Source organism: Coregonus clupeaformis, chromosome 35 (assembly GCF_020615455.1).
Source record: "Coregonus clupeaformis isolate EN_2021a chromosome 35, ASM2061545v1, whole genome shotgun sequence".
In the NCBI taxonomy this organism is placed as follows: domain Eukaryota; kingdom Metazoa; phylum Chordata; class Actinopteri; order Salmoniformes; family Salmonidae; genus Coregonus; species Coregonus clupeaformis.
The window spans coordinates 8,327,249-8,349,204 of NC_059226.1; the positions used below are offsets into that span (position 1 = coordinate 8,327,249).

General features: G+C 41.5%; 1 protein-coding gene across 6 annotated transcripts in view; it reads right to left on the reverse strand.

Moving 5' to 3' along the window:
* The window catches only part of LOC121550638 (axin-1), a 42,137-nt gene extending 21,840 nt beyond the window's left edge, over positions 1 to 20,297 (reverse strand). For 2 of the 6 annotated variants that reach the window (XM_041862974.2, XM_041862968.2), the window contains exons 1-2: positions 4,350 to 4,513; positions 203 to 1,183 (exon numbers count right to left, since the gene is read on the reverse strand). In XM_041862974.2, coding sequence (XP_041718908.1) covers positions 203 to 1,104 — 902 coding nt within the window. In that variant the 5' untranslated portion in view covers positions 1,105 to 1,183; positions 4,350 to 4,513. Of the gene's footprint in view, positions 1 to 202; positions 1,184 to 4,349; positions 4,514 to 9,809; positions 10,008 to 18,367; positions 19,424 to 19,974 lie in introns of those variants that run through there. The other 4 variants (XM_041862973.2, XM_041862971.2, XM_041862969.2 and 1 more) reach the window with 4 other exon arrangements.
* Between the last annotated feature and the right edge of the window lie 1,659 nt (positions 20,298 to 21,956).

Sequence of the window (21,956 nt, forward strand, 5' to 3'; positions counted from 1 at the left end):
CCTCTGCCTACACTGCATTCCTCTCATCTTAAGCTGTCCGCTGTGCTAAACTCAGAGCCTCTTTTCATCTCCAACTTCAGGCAGCACTCGCACAGAGGGGGGAGGACACAAGTTTATTTCTAATTCAGCACTTGCACAGAGAAGCTAGATAGTTATAGAGACTGGAGGAGAGAGAGAGAGACGGTGTTGGGACAGGATTTACCTGTACTCGTGACTGTCCTGGAATCTCTTGGTGCTGGTGACGCGCTGGGAAGCTGTCTCCTGAAGCAGCTTCTGAGTGAGCCGGTTGCTGGGAGTGGGATCGCTCTCCTGCTGTTCCTCCAACTCGTGGTCACATCTCCACTCCTCGTCCTCGTTCAGCGTCGGCAAATACCCTGGTAAAACCTTCCCACCCCCAGAAACAGAGCTCTTGTCGCTGTAGAGTTTAGGGCTCTCCCCCCCAGTCCTGGTGTATTCCAAATAGATGTCAGACTTGAGGAACAGTGGGTAGGTGTTCTCCTCTATCATAGTCTGAATCTCAGTCTGAGCCTGGTCAAACATGGCTGGGTCAATGTGCAGCCTGATCACACAGTCCTTGATGAAGCTCTTGGTGGCCGGTTTGATCTGTCTCGACACTATTCCATTGTTGTCCAGGATGTACTTTTTATAAATGGCTTTCGCCAGTTTCAGCTTCTTCTCCTCGCCCTGGCCCTCGTTGGCCTCGAGCTTACGGAAGCCACTGCAGGCGAACCAGAAGTCCAACATGTCTGCGCATTCCTCCTGCTTGAGAAACGTCCTGAACAGATGGATACCATCCTGGTCATCCAGGAGGGAGTGCAGGGACTCTGCCCACTTAAGGTAGGGCGGCGTGGGGGAGGCGCTGCCCTCCGGCTCATAGCCCAGGTCCAGGTCAGGTCGTCTGGGCGTGGCCGTGGAGGCCTCGTTCTTGTGGCTCTCGCTCTTGAAGGAATAGAAGCCGTGGCTGTAGGGCCGTCCATCGCTGGACACCAGCTCTCCCTCCTCCCCAGGGACCGGGGGTCTAGGGGCATCCTCAGTGAAGCTGCCCCCCAGATCCACCAGGTAACCCCCCACCTTGTTGCCCACGCTCATGTTCACAGCGTCCATACACCCCGTCCCAGTACAGCCCACAGTGCAGAACTAGCAGATCCACACCTCTACTTATGACACTGTGAAAGAAATTCTCCTGTAAGAAAAACACAAAGATATATAATGAGTGGAAGCTTTAAAAACACACAAAATGTAAACGTATTCACAGGCAATGATTCAGACGTTTATTATCTCATTTTGACAACTTAGTAAAATATAACAAACATTTGAGGCAAATTTTAAATGCATTCAATACTGAGAAAATAAAATCACAGACTGCATATACATGTCTAAGCTTAAAAGTCTAATATTTCAAAAATAAATCCTGCCAAAACAGAGATGCCATAAATTATTTCATTGCTCACATCGATAGCACCCATTTAAAGGTAAAAAAAATATTTACTACTAAGAAATAAAATTCTATATCCCCTAAAGCTTTAGAAAAGTGCATTGAATAAATCGAAGCTCATGAAAAAAAGTGATCTGTGTGTCATATGTTTACACAGATTAGCACGTTCCACTAATGATTCCCCACAGCGATACCTTAACATCACAAGAGTCAAGAACCTATTTTTATTGTTAGGTTTCTGAACTGTGGCTAGGCTATATGTTAGTATGAATGAAATCTAGTCTATGAAATACAGAGATAGCGAAAATAAAGGACACTATTTTGGATATAGCCTAACTGCTTCGTGCCAATCCTATTGAATGTATTTCCGACTTGGCATGGTTGGCTGAAAATAACTTAAAGGAAAAGGGTTATGGACACAGTAGTAGGTGACTCTTCCTTCCATTCTATAAAACTGTCAAGTTCTTTTTTTTCCCTGTAAGTAGAGACCAATGTGCACATCGACCCCTCTTCACTATTGAAAATAAACGTAAACATTTTTCCATGTTTGACATGTGTCATGTAAAGGATACAGAGAACAGAAACTCCACTTGAGGCCACTGACGACAGACACAAATCTGAGCAGTGTACTACAGGAGCCGACCCTGAGCATGAAATAGCGTGACAAGGGCAGAGCATTCTGGAGGTTAAAAGAGGAACTGCGGGGTGCAGGCAGAGCCCAATCTGCCATGACTGTGACCATGGCTGCTGTGTATGGTGAATGCAGCCAGGCAGGCACTCCAACTGATCATATCAGAGGACGACCTTGAGTCAAATATGTTCAGTCCCTGCTGAGTCCTGGAGGAAGTGGCCCTCCCTGTGGCCGTCCGGGAACTATGGAGTGGACAGACAGGGCATTTTACACATCACAGTGCAATGAAACACTAACTATCCCCAATCTCTCCTTTTCACATTGACGGAGATGATGAATCTACACAAAAGTGTGCTACGCTCAATTCTAGTAGCAGGAGTAGTACTTCTCTTAAAATGTTACATTTCAAGACTCTCAATATCTTTAGAATGTCCTCATCTATCTAGACACCAACTGACCTAGAATTTGTCAGCTCATATAAATACCTGGGTATCTGGCACTATCATTCCACACACACATCAATAACCTTCAAGCAAAGGTCAAATCCAGAATAGGCTTTCTCTACCCGAACAAATCTACATTCACACACTCTGCTAAACACACCCTGGTCCAGATGACAACACTCCCCATCCTGGATTACGGTGATGTCATTTACAGTATGGCCCCAAAGTCCACCCTCAATAAACAGGACGTACTTTACCACTCTGCCATAAGCTTTGTCACTAGTGCCCCATTCCAAACCCATCATTGTGACTTATAGTCATCCATTAACTGGCCATCCCTACATGTACGACATCAAACCCACCGGCTCACATTCATATACAAATCCCTCCTCGGCAAGACACCCCTTTATCTCAGCTCCCCACCACCAACAGCAACCTGAGATCCAGCAATTACATAAACCTGGCAATCCCCAAGACTCTCAGTATCTTTGGTGAAAATGCTTTTCAATGATCTGCTGCTTGAGACTGGACCATGGGGTTTTTAAAACACTGAAACTAAGCTCTTTTAAAAACAAACGGTCTGAGATTTTAACAGATAACTGCATGTGTTTTCCCCTGCCTCTTAAATGCTGCCCATTACTGAATCTCTTACTGACTGTTTTACTGGCTGGGCATTATGTGTACTTTTGACTGATGTGTCTATGATATTGTTTAACCTATTTGTGTGTTAAACGTGCTGCGTCTGCTCCGTGACAGGTCGTCATTGTAAATAAGAACTTGATCTTAATTGACTTACCTGGATAAATAAAAGGTAAAACATATATATGTCTATGTTTATATACAGTAGGTGTGGACGTTTGCTAATGACAACTGCTTTGACCACTGGGAATTAGTTTTCAGCCAACTATTCATAATGATTTGTACTATCAACAAAATGTTAAGCAATTTGTCATGTCAATATCAAAACACTAAATCTAAGTTTACCTCTTTATTGCTTTAATTCAACGGCTCAATTTAAATCAGGGGGGAAAGCTTAGGTGAGAATGAAAAACGAAGCCTACAATGAATTCACAACTTTCATGTACAATACCAAAACAACACTGCTGGAATCAATTAACTTAGCAACATAGCCTTCCAGCAACAACGTAACAAACATGCAGAAAGCTAATACGTTACACTGTAACAAAAAAAAGTAACAATATTGATGCTGGAATTCTATTAAACCACAACGTAGCCTACGTAGTAGCATATTTACCAAAATAGCAAGATCACATCTAACAAGAACAGGCTGTGATATGATTTCAACTGTGAACACGTAGATCATGCAAGCATTATCATGCGCACATTCACAAATACTGTGTTGCTGTCTTCAGCTTCGTAATATGCACGTACATTTCCAAAGATCGTAATCTGTCGCTACTATAACTGTATTACTACACCCATTCCCTGCCATCCCTAATGCTTTGAAGTGAGTCCCACATTCATTGCATTCATGTCTTGGCCTCTGAGTATGAGCAGCACAGCAGCATAAACGGATGGGGGAGGGGAGGCAGAAACAAACTCCGTACACACAGCCAGGCCCTTCCGCAGCCGACCGACTAGTACACAACTTTGCAACACTATTTGCCTATTAAAATGTAAGTATCTTAGGTAATGAATGTTCAGAGATGTTCACAACCAACACCCCACAATTTTTCAGAATCGATAAAAGACGCAGCAGAGCTAGAACCCTCGATCTCAGAATTGACTAGCGCACACACACAGCAAAGCGATGGCACATATCATCTCCCGCTACCGCAATCCCAAACCATGAGCTGAAAAAAAGTGCTCTATACTTCACCTGTGAAAACCTACTTGCCGTTTTCGAGTGCATCGGGAGTTTTTGCTTGTACGGCTCACTGTGAATCGTGTCATAGATGCGAATAGCAAGAGTTTAAAAATAACAAAGAAATCAGTCCGTTCTCCACCTCTCCATGGCTCTCTCACTCCTGTCTGTGTGGTGGTTCAGAAGATGTACAGCGCCACGAGCGTTCAAAATACATACTGCTGCGTGTAGAATAAATGGAATGGGGGGAACCTGAACTGGAGGGAGAGGGATGAGGTGCATTCTCTTCAAATATTCTATAGTGTAGCTAGGCTTTCTCTACCCTGGCGACAATATATTTTATCACATGTATTGAAGACAATAAAGACAACCTGATCAAACCATCTAAACAAATCAAAAGCCTAGAATGACACATCTATACCGTTATTTGGAAATCCGTTGGCAGAAAGGGTCAAATGAAAACGCTCATATCAGGGAAATAATTAACAGAGATAAACATAACATTTGTAAGGAGGAGAGGAACAATGCCGCATGTAAAAGCAGATGATGTGTCAATAAGGGACAGTAGACCACCTGTCTCTTTACGAATGCTATTTGCAATACTTTCACAAGGACTGTTGCCAAGGACATGTTTTGAGAATATAGATTCAAAAAGGCAAGTAAGAATTTAATGTGGTTGCCATTTCCCCTGTTCTTTTATGTATAAGGCTGGCACAGAATAATGAAGAATGGGGTTATTGTGTTTGCCTGCAGTAGTTAGTTTACTTTGAAAATGTCAGTGAAACATCAATATCAACACACAGGGAATATGAACGTGGAGTGCAGCTTATCTACCATTAACTGCCTTAATGTTGCAGGACCCCAGGAAGAGTAGCTGCGCTAATGGGGATCCTTAATAAATACAAATACAAATACAAGAAGAGAGCCAGAGAGAGCTCTATTATCACCATACAGTATGTGCACTACATTACAACAGCCAATGAATGTATTTATTATATCTTATCATTTGAATCTATCAGCTCTGCCGGAGTTTACCAAAGAGAAATGCAGGGTGGTATGTTGGTACTCTTTAACTCTTCTAGCTCTCTTTTCACAGCTTGTAAAGAGATAAAGATCAAAGGTATTCCTTTGATTGTATTCCTCCACCTGACCAAAGGATAGAAATGCTTAGACAAAGTTAATGCAGGTGGCTTTCAACTTGCTATTCTAATCTTTAGCCACCTTTAAGAAATACACAAGGGAGTAAGAATTAACATTTGTTTTTACTGGAATGTATATTTGCAAGGGCAATATGTGTTTTGACTGTGTATCACACGTTGTGTGTTGATCTAGACCTGCAAACTAGCTGCACACACCTGCAAACAATCAGGTCTGTAATCTCAAGGCTTTACTGTACTGAGATCAAAGGCCATTGGAATGCAGAAAGCCATTACTGGTCTTGATGATTTGATTAGATTAGATCATTCAAAAAGTACAGAGAATGACTGTACATATTTTTCAACTACATTATATTTTAGGGGGTCCTGGATTTATGCCTGCACTGCAACTGAATGAGCCAAGACAAATCTGGCATATGTGCAGCCCTTCAAGAATTGGAGGTCCTTGTGTTGCGTAAAATGATCAGAGTAAGCAACATCTTGAGGTATACTTAGTTACACCCTGTGTTGTTGTAACCTGGTTGAGGTTAAATATGACTGAATGTCATAACTTTATACTTCAAGGCACATTTTGTTAAAGAGATTCTCCGGGTACTTTTGTATACTTTTTAGCCAGTAGTTCTGAAAGTAGCACTGACGAGCCAAAAGTGGTCCCCGAAAATTGTGTACCACACCACATATGTGCAGATATGTGCACCAAGTCATTGCTCTCTCTCGCTCTCTCTCTCTCTCGCTCTCGCTCTCTCTCTCTCTCCTGTGTCCACTGAGCCGTTGGGCATTTGATTGACAGCTAGGAAGAGGCCTGCCCAGCATTGTCCAATGAGATTGCAGGGCAGGCCTCTTCCTAGCTGTCACTCAAATTCGAGGGGCTACAGCTCATTGGCTAGAACTCGAATTGGTAGTGAGCTGGCCCACGTGGAGGGAAATGTAGGGAAAAGGCTGTACAACTTCAAGAAAACAGTCGCTTTTAAACTAGGGATTTCGTAAGACAGTAATTCTGCTCATAGATTATGCATGTATGAACTACACATTGACACATCCAGCCCCATGCAGGAGGTTTAAATAATACTTTCTTAGTTGGCAAAGTACCGGAGCATGTCTTTAACATAGTCAGCTCAATAATATAATTTCTATTCAATGAATGACACATTTGACAACCCAAAAGAATCACTTCTGGGTGAACAAATTGCTTAAAAACAAATAATTTTTGTGTGCACTTACAAAATATAAATGTGTTTTGACCTTGCTCAGGCTATTTGCTGGTATTGTGGAAGATCATATCTTTCTCAAGTTATCCTTTCTTGTTCAAAAACCCTTTCACCTCCAATGGCAAAACAATTCAACAACCGTAAGGTGTGTGTCATGTCCTGTAAATGATCTACTTTATGTGATTGGCCTGGAGCCATCTTCTTCTGAGAATTCACTGTGACCTCATCCTTTTTTATTTGACTATTTTTATCAGGTCAAATATATATTTATTGTTTTGAAAAAGTAAGATGGACAAATACGAAAGACTCTGAGAAATAGGTCGTATGAAGTGTCAATTCTTGTTATATTATTTTGAGTCTTGTCTTTGAAGTGCAGATTCTATGCCACCATGGTGTGCTTCAATATACACAACTGTGCAATACAAATAAGATAAGGGTGAATTCGTGGGAAGGTCAACCTGAGCATGTACAAATAAAGTTAGTCATTTGTAAATTAAACCACGTTGATAATTATTCTATATGTTGGAGTTCAAGCTTTATTTGACCAGTTTAAGTAGGAAATTGCATGAATTTGGACCATTACAGAGTAGGCTACCAAGTCTCAAAAAAGGCTTTTCAGAAAGGGCTCGCAGAGCTGGTTTTTCCACTCACAGCTGTCCTCCAGTGTTAGTTATGAATATGAGATATTAATGAAGCAATAGCAATACAGACCAAAGTTTTGTTTCATGTTCTACTATCTTGTAAAGATAGTGGGGTGACTGGGACAGGCAATGTAACATCCATCCAGGAAAGTTTTTTGTAAAACATGCACCTTACATTGGATCATCTTGAAACTTTATCTGTAAAGCCAACTTTCAACAAGGTTTTATATGGTCTATAATTGGTTTCTCACATTTCATTATGAGTATCCTTTTTCAGCGCAATGATATCCTTAACATCCATAACGATTGTGGATGTGATGGATATTTATGTATCATATCTTAGCTTCAGAAGCTTGTGAATTCACCACATTTTGTGTGCTTGTTCTGAGAAGTATTCTTCAGACTTGTCCTGAAGCAATTGTTGATTTCTTGAAAATGATGTGTTCTAGATAAGATTCTCTTGGAAAATATATTCTGATTTCACATACAACGCAGTGCTGTTTTTTAGAGAGAAAGATGAGAAGATTGTTTATCAACAATCTGTGAATAGTCCTGGATTGTATTTTCCAAATGGAAGCACCCCCCCAAAAATAAATAAATATATATACAGACAAGTGGATCGGCAGTATAGGCACATGTATATTGTATCATTTGCATATTTTGTTCCAATATTTCAGGGGGGTTTTCAATAACATTCATTAACATCTCATCTTCATAACTAACACTGGAGGACAGCTGTATATGTTTAAAGAGAAAAAGAAGTGGTGCCTAGCCTTGTGTTATATTCAGGCTGCCAGGAGTTATCCAATCATAAGGTACTATGCCTTCTGCTGACATTTTAAGAACATTCCAAATGACACATGTGTTATGATAGATTTTGATCAAGAAATCTTTAAGATTTGAATGTCTATTTCAGACTCTGTAACATCCATAACGGAGGGTGTAACATCCATAACAGTTGTTTTTCCTCTTTAAAGTAATAATGGAAATTACAATCTTTTCAAAATGATAGTTTTTGTGTTCAGCCAAGCCTTTCCTTCGAAATGGCAATCCATGTTTTGACCTAAGACTGACAAACTCACAGACTTTTGCTGATGTGTTCAGTCTCCCCGAAAAGTGTGGCCATTTCATTTAACACCGATAACGCTTCTTATTAATTAGCTTAATATCTCCGTCTTTTTGGGGATATACACTCACCCCAAAGGGTACTATAGACACACACAAAACATTTCATTTATATTTTGTTTGTCCATTCTGTGAGACATTAAAATTGTGATCTTTCATGCAAATGTAATTTCCATAACGCTATAATCAGCCATAAACAATGAGGACAAGTTGTAAACTACAGTGACATACATTTCTTCAAGTCAGAACTTTCTGTCTCCCCCTATAGATAATTGCCTCTGTGAAAATGTCCTGACGAAGCCCTCTGCATGCAGTTGCATTCAAGTGCACTATTATTCAACCGTTGTAGCCACAAGGGCACACAGCATGCCAGAGGTCTCAAATGACACAGAATGGCTGACTAGAGGAATTATCTGTCAACATAGAGTGACTTGGAGTGCAGTGCCCCTGAACCAATCACACCTCCTCTATGACACATGTACATGTATTCATTATGTAAGGGATAATCAACAAGAGGCTATGCATTCTATGGAAACTAATGAACGACGTGGAAGGTCGTTCCAGATAACGCATAGAGCCACGAGTTGATTATCCCTTTTATACCATGGCTATAATTTAACACATTTGCCGCTAGAAATGTGTTAATTTGCTGCTAGAAATGTGTTTAACATCCACTGAAGTAGCTAGCAAGTTTACTAGATGGTAACCAAACAAACAGTCTTCCTAGTTTAGCTAACCAAACCATCAGTCCTAGCTTGCCATTATGAAAATCGAATTCAACAATGCCAATAATGTTTTCAATCCGACTTTTGTTTTCAAAAGCAGCTCAAACATAGAACATGTAAGAATGAACTATAGCCATTGAATTCTACCGTGCATTATAGGGAAATCATGCACACTCTAGAATGCCCTTCAAGCCAATCAGAAACGAGTATTCAACAATGTTATAAGCATTTATTATCTGGAGTGTCTACGTATGACCGCACAACAAGCAGTGTGCGTTGTGTATAACATTTCCAAGAAATATGTACAGAAGAGATACAGAAACAGCAGCAGAGTGGTGTGCTAGTAATAGAGGGAAGAAAACCATTTGAAAGACCAAACCTAACCATGGGCTATTCTATATGATGATGATGAGAGGAGGACATGCAGCACTGCTCACAGACATACTGTATCTGCCTGACAGCTGTGTCTCATTATAAATAAGAGCTCAAGTCTTAGGCTGCAGGCCCATATGACTGAAGACACATAAAAAAAATGAATAGGCTCAATATTGAAAAATGCCACAAGTTCTGAAATAAAATAAGAAATGATTGCTTAATTATGTAAAACAACATGCCTTACCTTTAGTAAAATGTTACTCCATTGTTTAATGGATTTCTCCCCTCCAATTTGACACCGATTTGCTGAGGCTCCCATTGCAATCTCATTGGATACATCAGGTGCCAGTAAAGACAACATCTCTCTCAATACTAGCAAAATGAAGGTCCCTGCCCATGGAGAATCTCGCCATACCAGGATGTATTTTCTATCCATTCGGTTCTGAAACAGAGGAACAAGAAAATATTTGGTTGCATTATCACCAAATATAAAATATTTGAAATTTGACAACAAAGCTCTGAGGATGTGAAATGCTAATGCAAATTTACTTGTACTTTTATTTTTCAAAGTTTTGACACCTCACTCAAATAGAAATTGAAGAAATACATAAAATGATTTTATGCCATTATTTAGAGAATAAACAAGCATCTCAAAATAATATCCACAACCTGCCAGAACCAGCACCTTGAAGGAGACATACTGCTGTGCAGAGGCCCCCTACCCCTTTTTAACTCAAGACTGTGTTTATTTCAATATTCCTCAGCTATGTAGCACTGTCATCCAGATAAGGGGCTATTTCAACATTACCATAACCTGGTGAATAATATACAAGGTCTGTAGCAGTGGTCCCCAATTGAGAGGAAATGGCAGAGCAGAGCTCCCATCAGATGCCATCAGCCAGCTGCACACACAGCCCTCTCCCTGATAGCTGGGCGCCCCACGGCGAACCAACACCAGGCCTCCGGGAGTCCAGGGAATACCAATTCAGCTCAACACCAGCTGACCAGCAAAATAAAAAATGGAGAAGTTTGGGCGTAATGCCAAGGGAATGGATACGATTTACACAGATTGAGTAACTACCGTTGCAATTCTGGTCAGTCTTGCATAAAGTATTACATAAAGCCATTGAAGCGGCCCTCAAATAATCGTTAACCCTTACATTAATTTTATTTGGCTTGTGGCCACGTTGCTTTTACATTATATCGATGTCTGCACATATAACGTATGGATGTCATGTTCCCCCCATAGAGCAAACTATTCGAATAATTTGGCAGCTGTGTTTGGCAGTTTTCCTCTACTATGATGTGTGGAGATTGTGACTGGCAGCTGTAGATGCCAATCGACTACCTGCTGATTGGCCTTGGGACTGATTGACAAATGGCATGACAGGTGCAGGTTGAGCTAGTACCTGCCCCCTCGACAAGGCAGCTGACAAGCTAGTGAGGGGTGGGTGGGTTATTGACAGTAAGGGCTGTCTTCTCTCCTGCCCTCAAGGCAGAGCTGCCCTCAGAACAAGTTTGAATAAGGAAAACTCCACTAAGTATCTAATCACAAGTGTAGCCGGCATCAGTCTAACTTTTCTGACCAATGCCAATGCCTCAGCAGCAAAGGTACAGTGAAGGTCCAACAAACCATGGTGTTATATGAAATCACATATGCTTTGCAGGTATGGCAAATCTTGCCGTCTGCCTTACAAGGTTTGGTTGGAATATACAGTAGATATGCAAGGGAAAGCACAGTGCAGTAACAAAAATAAAGATGAGGTACACAAATCAAGTTTAGGGTGGCAAGCGATTTTTACATACCACCCTTACCATGTACTTAGGGAGTTTAACGGTCTCTCCTTGACCTTTAAAATCATAACACCATGTCACAGTCTATCTATCTCAAGTGATATTAACTAGCATTCAAGGGCATCCCTGACCATAGACCCAGCTAAGGAACAGAATGGTACATGACACAGCACATGTCACGATGACAACCTCGTAAAGGTATAGGGCTCTATTTTCGGCTGCCATTAACGCAGCGCAATTCTCAAATGCACAATATTTTGCAATTTCAACCTCTTAAAGCAGGCACTCTGCTCTTTTCAAACCCTTGTGCCAGGGTCGGTAATTTACCTGTCTTATATCAGCTCACTTGCGCTGAGGTGGGAGGGGTGGAAATATTTGAGCTGTGTCCTTAAAAACGTGCGTTAAAGTGCCAATTTCAGGCAGCGCTGTGGGGATATTAAAGACAGACCAAAAGCTGGTCTTAGCGGTAGGGCAGTTGTCTATGGCATGGATTTTGCCAGCGGAGGCACCCAATAGAATAGCATATCACCAATCCTCACCTCGCTCATCAACTCATCCTTGACCGCTGGCTATGTCCCTTCCGTCTTCAAGAGAGCGAGAGTTGCACCCCTTCTCAAAAAACCAACACTCGATCCCTCTGATGTCAACAACTACAGACCAGTATCCCTTCTTTCTTTTCTCTCGAAAACTCTTGAGCGTGCCGTCTTTAGCCAACTCTCTTGCTATCTCTCTCAGAATGACCTTCTTGATCCAAACCAGTCAGGTTTCAAGACTGGTCATTCAACTGAGACTGCTCTTCTCTGTGTCACGGAGGCTCTCCGCACTGCTAAAGCTAACTCTCTCTCCTCTGCTCTTGTCCTTCTAGACCTGTCTGCTGCCTTTGATACTGTGAACCATCAGATCCTCCTCTCCACCCTCTCCCAGTTGGGCATCTCCAGCGCGGCTCACTCTTGGATTGCGTCCTACCTGACCGGTCGCTCCTACCTAGTGGCGTGGCGAGAATCTGTCTCCGCACCACGTGCTCTCACCACTGGTGTCCCCCAGGGCTCAGTTCTAGGCCCTCTCCTATTCTCACTATACACCAAGTCACTTGGCTCTGTCATATCCTCACATGGCCTCTCCTATCATTGCTACGCAGACGACACACAACTAATCTTCTCCTTTCCCCCTTCTGATAACCAGGTGGCGAATCGCATCTCTGCATGTCTGGCAGACATATCAGTGTGGATGACGGATCACCACCTCAAGCTGAACCTCGGCAAGACGGAGCTGCTCTTCCTCCCGGGGAACGACTGCCCGTTCCATGATCTCGCCATCACGGTTGACAACTCCGTTGTGTCCTCCTCCCAGAGTGCGATGAGCCTTGGCGTGACCCTGGACAACACCCTGTCGTTCTCTGCTAACATCAAGGCGGTGACCCGATCCTGTAGGTTCATGCTCTACAACATTCGGAGAGTACGACCCTGCCTTACACAGGAAGCGGCACAGGTCCTAATCTAGTCATCTCCCGTCTGGATTACTGCAACTCGCTGTTGGCTGGGCTCCCTGCCTGTGCCATTAAACCCCTACAACTCATCCAGAATGCCGCAGCCCGTCTGGTGTTCAACCTTCCCAAGTTCTCTCACGTCACCCCGCTCCTCCGCACACTCCACTGGCTTCCAGTTGAAGCTTGCATCTGCTACAAGACCATGGTGCTTGCCTACGGAGCTGTGAGGGGAACGGCACCTCCTTACCTTCAGGCTCTGATCAGTCCCTACACCCAAATGAGGGCATTGCGTTCATCCACATCTGGCCTGCTGGCCCCCCTACCTCTGCGGAAGCACAGTTCCCGCTCAGCCCAGTCAAAACTGTTCGCTGCTCTGGCACCCCAATGGTGGAACAAGCTCTCTCACGACGCCAGGACAGCGGAGTCACTCACCACCTTCCGGAGACACTTGAAACCCCACCTCTTTAAGGAATACCTGGGATAGGATAAAGTAATCCTACTACCCCCTCTTGTTATATTAAAATATCACTTTTGGGAGCAGTTTTTTAAATAATATTTATGTCCAGCTCCTGTAAAAATTTTTAGACACGTGTGTTGCCCATTGAATGAAAGATGTCAGTAAGCCTATTTAGAAACATCAAGTTGTTATGTGTAGGAAGCCTATTTAGAAACATCAAGTTGTTAAAAAGTTTGCTTGTTTCTCGTTGATCATTTAGTTGAAAAATGAATCTTCCACTGCCCTCTGCTGATGTCAAATCGCAGGAATTCTGATTATTGTGCTGAATCCGCTATTGTATTAATATTTGCCTAGTCTGGTAAACCCGACCCTAGGTGGATACATTGTGGGAGGCAACCTGTCCCTCTGCCTATATGGAGACATATATTTGTTTGTTTACCTGTAAAATTCTTCACATGGCAAAGTCACCATACAGGCCATATCACGGTGAAGGTAGGCTAATCTTATTATATTGTTTGGTAGGCGATGTCTATTGTTCGGATCTGCAATGCAATTTAGGCTAGAGGCTACCGAAATTTGAATGTAATATTCCCATGTTGAAGCACATTACCTTTTTTTTTAAAAGGCATATGAGAATTTGGATACATAAACATTTGTTATAACTAGGACTATTATAGGGTTACTACTGTATGTTATTTATACTGTATGCTATTTAATAAACTAGTAGCCCTATCTTTCACGGATAGGACGAACATCCATTTTCTCCCGCCAGAGTTTATGACAACAGAACACCAAACACCGTAAATACACAACTTGAAGCAACCACAAAAAGCTTCTGTGAGTTTTTCATTGGCCAGTGAGTGGTCAAGCCCTCGTCACACCTACAACATGTTAATTAATTGAAAGCCTGCCTCTTTACGTTACCGCCAGGTGTTGCGCCCATAGTTCCCGCTGTCAAAATAGGAAAAATATTTCTGACACATCCACAACTCGAGTGCACTTAGATTTATGTTAGCGGTTAGTTTGTTAAAATAGATCCCATAGTGTACAATGATGTCATTCACTGCTGATTATTATTATCTAACCAAATAAAACACACTCATTAACCAAGCACCTGCTCTGTCTTTCTTATTTGCACCATGCCATCCAACTGTCTCCACTTGTAACTAATGAGGTCGCTTCCTTTATAACTATTCACATAACTTCACATAGAAATATTACACATTATTCTCATAAGTATAATTGGACAAATTTAGCCTTTTGGTGCTTGTAATATAATCACTTTGAGATCAACAACAGTGAAATGGTAAAATATCATAGAATTGCATGTTGCAGAGCTAGAGCATAGCATGAGTAAGGAGGTCAGGACATCAGATACAATGTTCAGGGTGGTAATCCCAACCCTATCATACCCTCTACGTTACACATTAACCTGATATGATTACATCATGGTGGTAGGTCGCTCCTAAAACAAGGACATATACTGTACATAAGAACGATTTTCCTTTGAGTCCCTGTGTTAATTTGTCTCAAATGTTGCTGATTTTTCTGTACACATGAAACAATACAAAGTGATGCAATACAGAGGAATATATATTGGTTTCAGCTATGCTTTAATTCGTCTTCCTCTCTGAATTATCAGGAGACAAACCCTTGGGTATAATAATGCAATGTTTATATTATACCCATGGATGAATCCTTCAATTCATTGTACCGGTCCAAGTAATATGTATTATCTGTTGGTGCACTGTCAACATATTGTATGCATGTGGTGTGCAAAGTGCAAGGTTTACAAAGTTGCTGTGCTGTGCATGCAAAATACAATACTGCTTTATTGCAAGATAATATTTATGGACAATTAATCATCCTACTGCTTTACTGTCAACATAGATAGTACGTGTTATGAATTGAGTTATAATTTAACATGAGGCCTTTTAGCATTAGTGGTCAAATCCAAGTAAAACTTGGGATTCAATCAGACCTGCCATAGAATTGTATAGTTTTTTCTCCACTAAAGACTACAAGTCTTGTTTTGAAAATTGTAAGCATTTACCTGTGTGTGTGTGTGAGGGGGGGACTATCTAGTGTGGAAAAGCATGTTTATGCTACTGCAATGCGAGCTTGATTGAATTGAGCCCATAGTCAGATATTCACTGAACTGAGAACAATTGTGTTACAAGTGAATAGAACGAACAGACACACGGAACGGAATACTCCATCTTTATTTGTGTCTCATCGACCAGAAGTAAAAATGTTCATATCTGAATTAACAGCAGCTTAAACATGTGCCACCTATGGTCTATGGTGCACTTGATTTCCTGTGCTGCAATTCACAGCTGCCGAAGATGATAAGGTAACCTAAACCAGGCCTCTAGGCGCCTTTCATGTTCTCCATTGTCTGTGACCCAGCCATCTGCTCTCCTACAGCAGATGAAAATGCTTCTACAGGCATCCCTCCAGTGGGCTATATCACACAAGAATGGAGCCTGGGCTGGGCCACGCAGGGAATTCATGCACTGTCTTAGACCGTGATGAAATGAAATGAGCTTTCTGCATAGCAAGTGGTATTTCAATTTCATCTCCTCCTCCTCACCTCCTCTCCTTAAGATTGCTTAGCTTTTCATTTTCCAGACACAGTTCCTGTAAATCCAAAATAAATCTCAGGGCTCTCCCCCGGGCCTGCCCATTTTATCTCATTTGCACATCTGAGAGCTGTGTTTGCTTAAAGACAGCAAAGTCTCATTGCTGAGGGGGGGAAAAAACGACCAATGTGCATGTTTCACAGTGACTATGTTAAAGGTTACATCCCAGATACATTTCAATAACAGCTTATGAAATGTAATGAAGCAACAACGGGCATGCCTTTCTTTTGCAATTTCACTCCTTTTTGGGATAATTTACTGACTGCGGAGTTATTTCTCTAAATGACTTCAGTATGTGACACATTTTTCATTGCTGTAGAAATGTGGATAGTATTGAGAATAGGATCTTTACTTACATGATGCTTGCCAACCCAACATGCTATACCACTTTGCCAAAAGTCCAGACACATAGACCACGGGGGGTATGAAAAAATAAATACGGTAATGTATGCACTAACTGTAAGTCGCTCTGGATAAGAGCGTCTGCTAAATGACAAAAAAAATAAAAAAATAAAATCCTATTTTGTGTATGGCATTTACGACACAGTTTAGGATACTTGTACATGTACTTTACGCTTATGCCTACCTGCTTGATTCCTTGCTTTTTATTTAGGAGTTTCTAAGTTCCTTTGAGGACATGCTGGACAATCACTCCTAAATCCTGATCAGCAGGAACAAAGACAAAAGACATTCCGATCTCTCAGCTGTATGTCACTAATTCCTGTACCCATTCAAAATGCTCAAGTTCTGTTCCAACTATTTCAGTGGCTGTGACTGAATAATATGCAACTAAAGCTTTCAATAAACAGGCAATGACAGCCATAATGGCTGATTGAGATTGAGAGGGAACAGAATGCGACCTGCAGGTGTTCCTTTGACTTCCTTTCACACTGCTCTGGAGAACCACTTTTGGCTATAGAGACATCTTTCGAAATAGGCATCGACTCAATACTACTGTAAATATAGTAATTGCCATCATTCTAACTGCACTAGGAACAGTTTTAAGATGCATAGATGGATGCAGAGATGGATGGACAAAGCATACATACAATGCGTACACCTTCATTTTTCTTGATAAACATGAATAAATCCTTAATTTCATGTTATTAATTTGTTTACATTGTCATTGGACTGAATCAGGATAAGCCATGATAAATGTTGGGGTTTTGAGGTTAAAATACAGACAATGACAACTAATGACAAAGAATTAAAAAGCACATTCATAAGAATGATTTGTGTGTTTCTTCTCTTTCATGACAGGATAAAAAATGATTGCTATCTAAAAAATAAAAAATAAAATCAGCAATCATCTAATTGAATGATGCAAGCTTCATAGAATAATCTTAACAACTTAATACATCCACAGTTCTTCTTTTATATTGCCTTTTGTTCCGGCTGCCAATGTGTATTTTCACTCCCTTGTAAGCCTTGCTTGAAAAAGGCTTATCTCTGGTGAGGCCTCTTCACTTGACAATAGCCCATCTATACATTCAAATTAATGTTCTATTTCTTTGTACACACAAGGCGGTATCATGTTTCAAAACCAGTCGTTTTCAAGTCACTCACAAAATGAAGTATGCATAAGCACAAAAGCAAGGAAAAATATGTATTTGTCTCAAAGTTCTCATCAAAAAAGTATGAAACAAGACACAGATACAAAGACAACAATGAAATAAAACACGGACAAATGTTTTCAGCGGCTGAGGGGTTTTTCTGCTGCGGATACTTTGAACCACAGTGCAAGCTTTGGTCAAGCTTTGGTTAAGAATAATTAAGTTACTTGAATAGAAGGGACTTAAAAGAAAGAGTGTATCTTTGGTGTATTGATATGCTGCTTTTTTAGCGCTTGGAAGTCTTGAAAGAGCAATACCGAAAGACTGTCAGAAAATGTATTCTGGAGTCCTGCTGATGTTCTTTGTCATTGCTGAATATATCGTGACTAACAAACCCAAGAGTGGATTAGGCACAGAGGATTAAACGATTTGCCGTCTTGAGTTTATATTACTACTTATAGTTTCTACTCTTCGAAACATGCATATAACTACATATTCAGGCTGCTTTTTGTTTGTTATGGAATGGAACCCTAAAGTCACATGCAGCGGTGGCCATGCACCCAATGGCGATAGTCCTCTGATCATACAAGATCTGTTGGGTTGGACTAATGCACATGAAATTAGGCATGAAAGCTTGTCATTATGCCCAGTAGTTTGGGTTTGGAATGCACTTCAAGCAGTCAAAACAATTGATGTGCTCTGCCTTGGCAAACAAGGAGGCCCGTAACAGTAGCAAGATCGTCTGGGAAAGAAAAAACGTAAACTGTTCGAAAAGAAGAAATGGAGCGGTAAACAAAGCAAAAGCAGCCATCGCTGTCAAAGGTTCAAAGCTGTGCAGACAGCAAAACTACCACCTCCATTTGAATTTACCTTGTTACGCGATGCTTGTTTTTGTCGTGCTGAAATGCAGACTGCTCCGATTGTCTTGCTATGGATCACGTCCCGCTCTACGCAGTCTGCGGTATGCACAGCCGCCATCTTTAATCACAACTGAGTTCATCTGTCGATGGTTCTTTCCTTTCTCCCCTCTCTTACTCTGTTCTTGTCTCTCCGTCCCGGCCCCCTCTGTGATTGTTGTGGGGGTTCTTCTTTTCTGACTGACATCAAACCGCCATATCGACAGGCTCATGTGCCGCCCGGTAGGGGGGCATCTCAAAACAAGCAGCATTGGCCGCTGTCCTTTACCTCGCTGCACATTCACTGACGACGTTTCTAGTTTTTCTCCAAAACATAGTGATTCCAAACAAAAATGTATCTCAGCTCTGAGGCCTTTGATGTGTGGAAGGCCGAATTCAAAGCTCTTCAATAGAGCCTATTGAATACATCTTTCTGTCCGATGTTCCGAGTAATGAGATTTAGAGGACTTTGATTGATCTAGGCCAATTTGTTGTCACCCGTACAGTCTCAGTCACAAATGTTACGGATAACAAAGGTATTAGAGACACAAACGCTTGATCCAACCGATCCGACTTTGTTGTTCTTCCGTTCTTTCGATGTACGAATCGAGAGCACAAAACCTATCGTAAGTAAACAAGTGCTCAGCTGGACTTCTATGATCACGCCATTTGAAACAAAAACAATTCTGAGAGGCCTTTGACTACATTTTTGTTTTTCTTTCATCCCGACAATGCTCTTCATCCATTCTGACACCCCACTCATAGGACTCTTTTCCCTCTTTTATAGTCAGAGACTCGATTTTAAGGCTAATCTTGTTTACTGTCACAGTTTTTTTGTTCCGTAAAGTACTTTCTTCAAACAATAACCAGTTAAGTCTCAAAATGGTCGATGCTCTCACCTGCCTCTCCTGCTGAGTGTGTCGTCGGTTCTGATTTCTCTGGTCCGCCATGACTGGGCGCAGTCGCCTGCTTGCCAGTCTAGACTACTTTTTTATACTCATGAACCTGTTTCTGTTTCTTACTAGTGGGTTGCTGAAAGATGTGCATCTTTACTTTATGTTGCAGCTTCTTCACTGCAACCCCATTGGAGGATGCGAGGACCAGATGATAGTCCGCAGAATCCTATTGTAACTATAGCAACAGACCCCGCTGGCATGAGTGATTTGCTCCTAATTGCTGGGTAAACATTAGAAATAGCCCACTTACTATTAGCGGATATGATCACAGTTTGTGGCGAGACTTAGGGGTGACAATTACAAAAATGAAAGTGGCTTTGAACAAAGAAAGCTGAACTGAGTCCTCTTCTGCAATCCAGTCTGGTTTTATCCAGTCTGGTTAAAAAAAGAAACTCTCTAACCATGGAGAGTGCTGGAAATAGCTGCGCTTTCATATAAAACCTCAAGTTTGGTTATTTTTAGATCAAAGCTAGCATGTGTTTAATGGATAGTGAAGATTGCGAAATGCCAAAAAACACACAAATGCCACTGAGAGGTATAAGCAGATGAGAGTAGTGAAAAGAACACTAGGGAAAAGAGGGAGAGATGATATTGCCTTTGTTGTATAGCGTTATCAGCTGCTTACCTTTCATATGAATTTCACACTTGCTTGTCTTGTAGCAGCCAGGGTCAAATTCAGCAAACCCTTCCCACAATGACCGATTTTCCATTCACACTACCCCAACAAACATCCATGCTGTCGCCTGCCACTTGCATTTGCCTTGATTGCGCCATACTAAAATACATTTTACTTTCAGATTTTCTCTTGATTTCAGTGGTTTTCTTTTCACTCCTTCGGGCACATTGGCCAGCAACTGTAACAGAAAGAAGAGGAGCTACAACACTCAAAGACATGTAACAGCTGGCCAGTGGTATCAAGGAGAGCCAGGATTCATGTTCGGGAGGGGTGAGATGTTGGAGCAGTCAAGTCCTGGCTTGGGGAGAAAGATCTTAGCTACCTCGCTCTTCATCGAAGATGAGTTGTAAGTTGTCATGATCACAAGGATTTATTTTTTCTTATTATCCTACAGATTCACTCTGACGCTCCCCCAGTGGAACACAGACCTACAGAGAGGAAATATTCACAGAGAGGAAATTTGATAGAAAGTTTTGCCTGACATTTTTTGTATTTATACCTGAACAGATGGATTAGAGAAGAATAAAAAATCTAGAGCCAAAGTACAGTCTACAAATCTGTCATCTGGTGGGAGTGACTATTATAGTAGATGCACATTTTACAAAATAGCATGGGTGTGTTAGGAACATAATGTCCTCTCTATATTGTGTTTCATTGTGTTTGTATTGCCACCTCCCAGCATTCTCTGCACATTCTCTGACTATGATGTCATCACTACATCAGAGAAACTCCTCAAACGGATCCACTACTGCAACAATGCAAAGCAAACATTACCCCACCACATACACAAATGAAGACATCTACATTGTATTACTACAGAGACAAACACTCAAAGACCTCAGTTTGGACAAAATAGTGCTAAGACTTCTGGCCACACAAGTGTTTCTTATTGTACTCTGTGCGTGTATCAGGTAATATTTCATAGTGGTGGATTTCTCATTTGAAGCCGACTGTGTTTTCATGGACACACTCACTCCCATATTTCCCCTCATGAACCGAAAAAAAAGCCCTGCTTATCAAAGAGCAGTTCGGCCAGTGTGTCTATAACAAGGAGCAATGCATTATTAAAAAGATAGCTACATTAAATAGTTGTCTTATTCTCGGAGGGAGAAAGTGAGTTTCTTGGTGTTTCACCACATGAATAAAAATGCCTCATAATGATGTAATTTCAGGCTAAGAAATAGCTCTCAGGGTTTAGAGCTGAATTGATTTTCGATTCTGTTTACGGATTTACGGAGCTGTTCTGAGCACAAAATCAATGCTGTATGACATTACAAAGTCCATACTATTTTAGCTTCAGGGATATAATTTCTTGTCATAGAGATTCAAACACAAGAGGAGGCACCATTGTTTCCGTGTCATTTCAAATGTTCACCTTTCAAATGTTCTCCATGCCTCCGATACCTGTTCTTTACTATAAAGCCTAGATGTTCTGCGGTCTTCGTTCTGCATCCATAACGGGCACTGGTCAGTACAGCCCAGGTAAAGTCACTGAACAAAATCCTATTAACAGAAGTGTAATGGACAATTGATATGGCTGGTAATGACTGCTAGAAGGATGGATGTCCTCCTGTTCGTATCAGGATGTCCAAGGCCAAAGCCTCATTTTCTTTACCAACTGAACTCTGGACAGAACCTTGAGCTCTGGCTACTGGAGAGTGTAATATATTCTGGATGTTATAGGCCAGGACTGCCCAACCCTGTTATAGGCAGACAGATACATAGTACGTTGGTGTGTGTATGTGCTTGGCATTTATAATAAGGCCCTGGCAGAGGAGAAAAGTAAGAATAGCCTAACTTGTGTGTTGCTGTTTGTTGATTCTACCCACTGGGCACACACTGATTGAATCAAAGTTGTTTCCGTGTCATTTCAATGAAATTATGTTTAACCAATGTGGAATAGATGTTGACTGAGGGTCCCGTGTGGCTCA